General features: G+C 40.2%; 1 protein-coding gene across 1 annotated transcript; it reads right to left on the bottom strand.

Annotated features, from left to right (window-relative positions):
• Positions 1-974: 974 nt before the first annotated feature.
• prph (peripherin) lies at positions 975-6840 on the bottom strand. The gene is made up of 9 exons (XM_061727483.1): positions 6200-6840; positions 4568-4628; positions 4188-4283; positions 3644-3808; positions 3433-3558; positions 3103-3323; positions 2914-2966; positions 2520-2593; positions 975-1391 (listed from the first exon to the last, which is right to left on the bottom strand). The coding sequence occupies exons 1-9, from the start codon at positions 6823-6825 to the stop codon at positions 1329-1331; spliced, it is 1485 nt and encodes a 494-aa protein (XP_061583467.1). The 5' UTR covers positions 6826-6840; the 3' UTR covers positions 975-1328.
• Positions 6841-8207: the final 1367 nt, after the last annotated feature.

Below are 8207 nucleotides of genomic sequence, written 5' to 3'. Positions count from 1 at the left end.
GAGAGCGACGACCCGGATGTAGAATGACGACTGAAACAGTTTGCATTATAAGGCCCTCAGTGTGGTCTTTAAGGAACCAATTTTCTGTACAGAGTACTGATAAAATAAACTCAATTAATTGACATGTATGATTTTAGGAAAAAACCACATTCAGTAGAAATTAAAATAAATTGAGAACACGTCCAGCGGTTCAGTATGCCAGAGTTTGTGTATTTAAATGCAGTTTCAGATTAAGCGTCGCCTGACAGGTTTTACGCGGGGCGAATCGAATAAAAAATAAAAATAACATCTGCCACGTGAATAAAAGTTAAAGTGTGTTGTGGAATTTGTTTGTATTTTTAACAAATACACTCGAAATAAATAAATAAGCCACCAGTTTATTTCAGTCGTATAAAGTAATAGTTTAATAATCCCTAATAGAAGTCAGGTTTTTGCAGTCTGACCTAAAGAAAAGTGCTTGTAGTACTGTAGAACTAGAACTAGAATTATGTATGGTGTTATATAATTTTTTTGATTAATATTTTAAACTCATTTACTAATGTCTATAGGTTTTTTTTATTATTAGTCTGTAAGGGTCTGTAAGTCATGTACAAGTAATGCTGTTATTTGTCTGTTGGGATACCCTGATGTCCTATGAATTCAGGCACATTTCAAATCAAAGAGATGGACAACAAATATTTTTCCCATTTAACTTTATTTGCACATACATAGTCTTCCAACAGTCGCGCTACAAACACATGTAATTGCACAGCACATTCGGCAAAGATCTATTCATTTGGTCACATTTCCCATCTCAGCATTTTCTGTAATCCATCCTCTTCTTTGGTAAAAAGGGGGATTTGCTCAGTAAGAGAAAGGCAAAGCTTTTAAAACAAAAGCAGAATTCCTAAGTTATTCTCAGTATGTATTTTAAGGTGTGTTGGTCAAGAGGGCAGTGTCATAAAGCTTATTAATAACTATGATGCAAATGTCTACTTTTGAACTATCAGTTGCAGTCTGTAGTTTATCTGCTACAAATGTGTGGCCATCTAGGGATTCCACAGGATTGCACTCTAAATCAAGGCCTCAAGTGGTACATTAATAAAGTGGTTTTGCACAATCCTACGGATGACACAGCTGTTTAGCAAAGTTTGGGTGGTTTCGTAGCACCAAATTGACACCATCTAAATGAAGTCATTTGACATTGCACCTATGCTGAGACATGTTACCAGACAATGAAACACAACTAATTGGCATGAGGACAACACAGATCAAAGAATTGTTTCAATTATCTTTTTTCACTTTCTCATTTTTTTTCTATCGTAGTTGAGGCTCTCAGATGATCTAAACTACTCCTCTGTGTCAGTTTTAACCGAGTCAGTCTCCTTCTCTCTCTTAGATTCCTTCACCACCTGTTGAAGAAAGCAAAAAAATGGTAAGTTTGAAAGTGGATGTGACACAAGGAATGTTCTACTCAAGTTGTTTCTACTCTATGTAGTAATACCACCTCTGACCACACTGACAAAAGAGGCAATAATAATACGATGGTCAGGCATCTTGTAATTAGGGTTGCCACCTTTCAGAAATAGAAATAATGGACGCCCCGATTTCAGCCCAAAAAAAGCCCCAAAACTTCTAAACTGCATAAAAATGTGTTTATTTTATTTGAAAAAACAAAATGCTTTGATTTAAAGTTTAAAGTGCTTTAATAGCATTGAACTTGCATGACTGTACAGACAACCATACTAGCAACTGAAATATCCTCCTATGCTACGTATGTCCACATCAGCCAAGATGTATAATATAGCCTACAGGTGAAGAATATGGTGTAAGAGTTAATTCATTTCAATAATTCAACTAAAATATGGTGTAAAGGTTAATTTATTTCAATAATTCAACTAGAATATGGTGTAAAAGTTAATGTATTTCAATAATTCAACTAGAATATGGTGTAAAAGTTAATTTATTTCAATAATTCAACTTAAAAGGTGAAACTAATATATTACCTAGTCTTATTACATGCAAGGCAGATATGTTAAACCTTTATTTGTTATAATTTTGATGATGGAGTTGTTTATTAATTTCATAAAATATTCTCTAATTTTTTTTGGGGGGGGGGTTTCATAAACTGTGAGCCATAATCATCAAAATTATAACAAATAAAGGCTTGAAATATCTCACTTTGCATGTAGTGGGAAATAATATATTTGTTTCACCTTAAGTGGAATTTACTACGAATTAAGTTTTGCAATATATTCAAATTTTCAGACCTTCACCTGTATATTATGACATCAATAAATAAGAGCATAATATGTGTCTGTATTGGTTCAATACGGAACGCAACTTTTAATTCCCAATTACGGAACAATTCCGTATTTTAAGGGACGGGTGGCAACCCTGCTTGTAATAGCACTTTGTCCCAGTAGAAGTGGACTTTTTGTGTCTGACACCTGAATGTTCCTGTGATGGGCTGCCCCCCTTGTGGTCAGAAGTGGAATTACGACATAGCAAGTTGGTAATTGTTGCTTTAATCATTATACCTCTCCATCTCTAGTCTCCACCGTCTTTATCACCACAGTCCTTTTGCTCACAGTGTCAGGAATTTTTTCATAGTCTGTGAAAAGTCAGAGGAAAAGGCGTTTAGATTTGCAAAATTGAACATTTGCTTTTCTGAATACATTTTTTAAAAGATTAATTTAATTAATTACCTTGCATTTGGGAAATAAAATGTTGTTTGATAAAGCAGTTCTTGTTTCATACCATCCAAAATTACTGACAAAATTGCCCAGAAATTAAACTGAATAAGTCAGAGTAGGACAAAGATCCACAGAACATGCTGCACCCCCATTTTACAGTTATAATTACAATATACTAAGGAACCTTTGGATTGGACAACGAATCTAATTTTATTAGTGGAGACCAAACATGTCTTACCGCGGTCACCAAGGTGATTGCTCATGCCCATATTGAAGATGGGAACGGAGATCCTAATTGAATAAATAAATAAACAAATTAAGCCAATCCATCCTGTAATGTAAATGAATTTGCTCTGCTAAAGCGTAGGTTGAGATGGAAAAAAAAGTCAACTGGAAAGAAATGCATGTACTGAATGTTTCCTCTCACCTGCTCTCCTCTCCCTCCAGCAGCTTGCGGTAAGTGGCAATTTCAATGTCCAGAGCCATTTTCACATTGAGGAGGTCTTGATACTCCCTAAGGTGGCGAGCCATCTCCTCCTTCAGGTGACGGATCTCATCCTCCAGCCTGCCCACATTATCCTGGTAGTTGCCAATTTCATTGCCGAACTGATCCTCCATTTCACGCATCTGCCTCAGCAGAGCTTCATTCTAAGGGTGCAAGGCATCGTTTCAGATTTTAAGCAGTTTTAAGCATCTGAGCTGGTGTTTAAAGTGTACACCTCCATAAAGATTAACAGCAGAGGGTATGAAATCTTACCGTATTCTTCATTGCATCCACTTCACAGTTGAGAGACTGAATCTGCCTCCTGGACTCATTGGCCTCCTGCTTGGCCTGCCTCAGAGCATCAGTGTTGCGCTTTGCAGACTCGGTCAAATCTGCAAACTGCAAGAACAAAAGAAAAACAATTATTTTTTTCCAGTATGTTGATGTGGGTCTGTCAACGTGTGTGTGAATCCCATCTGCATACCTTTGATTTGTACCACTCTTCAGATTCTTGCATATTCTTTAAAGCAATGGTCTCATACTGGGCCCTGATGTCCTTCAGAGCACCAGTGAGGTCCGGCCTGACGGTGCTGTCCACCTCCATCTTCAGCTGCTGGGTCTGGACACTCACTTGCACATCCTGGATTTCCTGATAAAACGAGCATGGGTGTAATATGGACATGTGTACAAAATGTACAAAGGTCTTATTCTAAACGATTTTTAATGAGCAAACTTTTGTTTTCCTCATTTGCAAAATAGTTTCATCCTTTTAAGACATTATTTAAGAATGTTTTCATGGTGTTGCTTAACTGAAATGCATCTTAAGCAAAGGAATCACTATCTCTTCAGACACTTCTTAGTTTGTGAACTCATTGCATTGATTATTTAATTATTGTTGAAGCAGTTATTCCGTGGGGAGGTGATCATTTGGACATCACTTTACTACCGGTATATTTTATTCTAGATAAACATTTTTCAGGCAACTTTTGTAAGAAACTTTAGTAAGAGAGTACTTTCCAAGCCCTTACTTCATCATGAAGTTTCTTCAGGAATTCAATCTCATCCATTAGAGATTCAATCTTCCTCTCCAACTCCAAACGGGACAGTGTGGCATCATCCACATCCTAGTTGTTTCATAAGACAGAAAATAAATTGCAAAATGACTCTTCACTTGACTTAACAGCTAGAATTCATTTGATGTAAATTTTTTCTCTTCTATAAATTGATTACAACCTCAGAAGATCAAAATGGTATTTGTTTAGAGTTTTGCTGTTTTATATTATTTTTATTGCTGATATTTCTGTCATGAAATCTATCGTGAAATTGTTAAAGATGGAGCATATTTTGACCTGTTATCTGAGAACGGTAATCAATATGGTAATCATTGTGCAGCGAGCACAGTGTTTACCTTTCGGAAGGCAGCAAGGTTGAGCTCCGCATCCGCCCTCTTCTGGGCTTCCTCATCCAGCCTGTACATGAGATAAAACAAAACATTGTCTAAATAGATTCCTCTCAGGGACCAAATCTCTCTCTCTTTCCCTTTTTTTTCAAGACCAGGACAACATTTTTTGTCAGAGTCAGCACCGAGGCATCAGCTGGCAAAAAGCTTTCTGAATCAATCCGTTAAATCGCTGTCCCGTTAAAAGGATTTTGGCAGAGTGCCCTCTGGGACCACCAGCCTCTCCTTTCAGCTAACATGGCATCTCGGGGTGTGTGCACGTGACCTTATGAACTCCAATTATTTCAGTGCCGTGCACATGCTTCCAACTGTTTCCATCATTTTAAAGGGATATTTCTATTTTATATCTTAAAGGTTGCAGAGTACGATACAGTAAAGTTTTGTGCATGTTTGCGTATTTATAAGATGAAAATTAGAAATTCAATTTAATAAAGCCTGTTTGAAGTGTGTCATATCACAATAAAATACATTTTTAGGCATTTCAGAAAAATTTTGATTTATTGTGATGTCATCTCTGACTTTTTGAAATTTTTAAAAATTATGCAAGCACAGCACAGCAATTACATGAGTTTACTATTCCTCTGAGAACTTATCCTGCCTGTGAGGATATGCAGTAGAAATCAGCTTTGTCTGCCCAGTCGGACAGGGGTCTTGCCACAGCTGGACATAAAGCAGATTAATGGTTCTTGCGTCCTCATCTTTAATTCATACTGTGTTACATGGGGGCCTTTTGTCCTAATGGGCTCTCTGGCACCGTCCCATCAGCTCACAGGGACATTGAAAACACATCTAATGGAGTCCCTGAGTCACATTGATTTTTCCTGGGGCTGCTCTCCCCATGCTTGATACCCAACCTCTTTTCCTGTGGCCCCGTGTCCTCTCCTTTACCTCTCAGATTCCCAGCCGGCCCCACCCTTTGTCCACTCACTCCATCATCCTTTACCCTGCTCATCTCTGCATGCAGACATCACCATGTGTGTGCTTTTATAAACATCTATAGTGTTTTGTTATCTAAGGAGCACATCTGCTGTTTACCCATGTAATGTTCTAACTGAATTTCATCATTTTGATAATTTTCTGTTTCAGCTGGTCCGTTTCAAGTGTTGTACTGAGATCTTTCACCTCTTTAGCACATGGGACATCTTGTAAATATATACAACTAGCAAAAAAGAAACCTGGGGCAGCGTGTCAGTCATAAACAATGACAATACCTGGTACCAGCAAAGGTCTGCTTCTAATAACTGAATGAATGTTTGATAGTTTGTACTCAGAAGTCAGTCACTTTGCAATCACACACGAGAAGCAGTGCAGCATCCTCTGTCATGCTGCTGCACTTGTGCCACGCCCTAAACCCTCGTCATTACTTGATGTTTAGGTTCTCTGAAGCTCCCCTGTCATTAAAAGAGATCATATATTATATATTATAAAAGTAACAGGAACAGGTACATTTGCTGATGCAGGAGGCTTAAACAGGTATGACTGAAAAAAAGGAGAAAAAAGACAGAGCTGATGACTTTGCTGTGAAGGAATTACTGTTTTCTACTCATCTATACCGTCTCTTCTTGTCACACTGATACCAACCTCTGCTTGAGAAGCCCCAGGTCTTCAGCCAGGTTGTCCCGCTCCAGCTGGTACTGGTCCCTCTCTTTGCCAATGGTGTCTAGTTGGCGCCTCATCTCCCTCAGCTCCTCCTGGAAGAGGTCAGAGGCCCGGTTGGGCTGGCCGTGCTGGAGCTGACCCTTGTACTGGTTGAGTTCCTGCTGAAGTGCACCGTTCTGCTGCTCCAGGTATCGGACCTTCTCGATGAAGCTGGCGAAGCGGTCATTGAGCTCCTGCAGCTCGGCCTTCTCGTTGCTGCGAGTAGTTAGGAACTCCTGGTTGACGGCTTCGGCCAGGGTGAAATCCACTTTGTCATAGGACAGGCGAGGAGGCTGGGGGCCGGGGCGGGAACGCGTTTGGTGGTAGGTGGAGGAGTGGGACACCACAGGTGACATTGAACGCATGTAGCGCCCCGCAGACATGGGCATGCGAGAGGATGCAGGGGAGTAGGAGGTCATGGAGATGGGGTGTGGGCTTCCAAAGGTGCGCCTGTAGGAGGTGGAGGTATGCATTGAAGAGTGGCTCATGGTTGCTCGGTCTTTGTTCTCCGTCGCTGTGGAAAGGTAGAGAGCTAGAGGCTGCGAGATGCTCCAGAAGCAACAGGACATCAGACTGGAGAGCGCTCAGGGCTTTTATGCGCTCATGCTCCATCAGCATCACGCCTCCCCCTCCCTCATCTCTCCTCACCCCACCCTCGTGGACACTTCCTTTCTCAATCATTCTTCAGCGCGCCGGCTGTGGCCACTCCCTACCCCACAGAGACGGACGCTGCTTTTCCTCTGTGAACTCTCCAACCCTGTCTGTTGCTACTCTTCCACCCTTTTAACCAGATCACTTGGCAGGATGCCAGGCCCACTTCCCCACTACTGCTTTGATAACAAAAGATGCCTCCTCAGGCCCACCCCCTCACCCTCTTTGATTTACGGCCTTGTTGTCACTAACCCATGTATTTATTCAGTTTTAATTATTTCTTGAGACAATTCCTGTACACGAACTTACATGACTTTACTCTGGCTGACACTGCTGGTCTTTACATCGTCATCAAACATGCTTGCTGAGGATCCTGTTTCCTTGTTCTGAGAAAGACTATTTGAAATTCTAACCAAAATTGAACCGTATGGACACATTGATTTACCCCCACCCCCCAACCCCACCCCATTTGTCTTCCTGCTGCTCTCCTGCCAGTCTGTCTCTACTTTTACTGTAATGGAATACTTTATTGATATTCTGGGCGTCGGGGGCAGAGCCATGACTCTGCAGTTATTTTATCCTTTTGCAAACACATTATATCCTTTTTACGGTGAGCGTCGGCGGATAACTTCATTTGTAGTTCTGGTCAACGGGACGGTTTTGGTTCAGCTGATGTAGCAGTCAGACTATAGTACCAGTGACTAGTATTATAACAAGTCCTCAGACTCAATTTCTCAATTTAAGAAAACTTGTTTTTCTTCCTTCAGCTTTTAGTTCAGTACCATGTTGTTTGGTGTTTTGTTGTGCTGTTCAAGTGTTTTTTTGTGTACACACTTTCACATTTACTGAATTTACTTCACATCATGAAGCCTCAAAAAAACGTTTTTAGCGCTTTAACTTTGGGTAATTTTTATGTCTTTATCATACATTTACTCAAACACACACACATAAGGCATCCCGACTGAGGTCTGGGGCCTGGATGAAGACCAGTCCTGCATAAAGTTGATGTAATATGGAGCATGCTCTGTGTCACCTGGGTGTGGCACTTTCTATTCTTTGTCTTTGATACTTTTAATAATTATATCCATTTATTCCTTCCTGCATCCAACAAACTACTGTGGTATTTTGTCACAATTACTGTTACTAATCAACCAACAGGGTTTATTCAGGTTCATCTACTTCTAATTGAATTTAGCTGTGGGTTTCCTCTTCCTTCCCCGCAAACACAGCTCACTGTCATAAAGATGTACTAATCTCCTTCTCCGTCATTCTGTATTTCACAAACACATGAGGACACACT

The sequence above is a fragment of the Cololabis saira genome, chromosome 8, assembly GCF_033807715.1.
Source record: "Cololabis saira isolate AMF1-May2022 chromosome 8, fColSai1.1, whole genome shotgun sequence".
Lineage (NCBI taxonomy): Eukaryota > Metazoa > Chordata > Actinopteri > Beloniformes > Belonidae > Cololabis > Cololabis saira.
The sequence above is the reverse complement of the archived record's forward strand: the minus strand, read 5'-3'. Positions and strand labels throughout refer to the sequence as shown.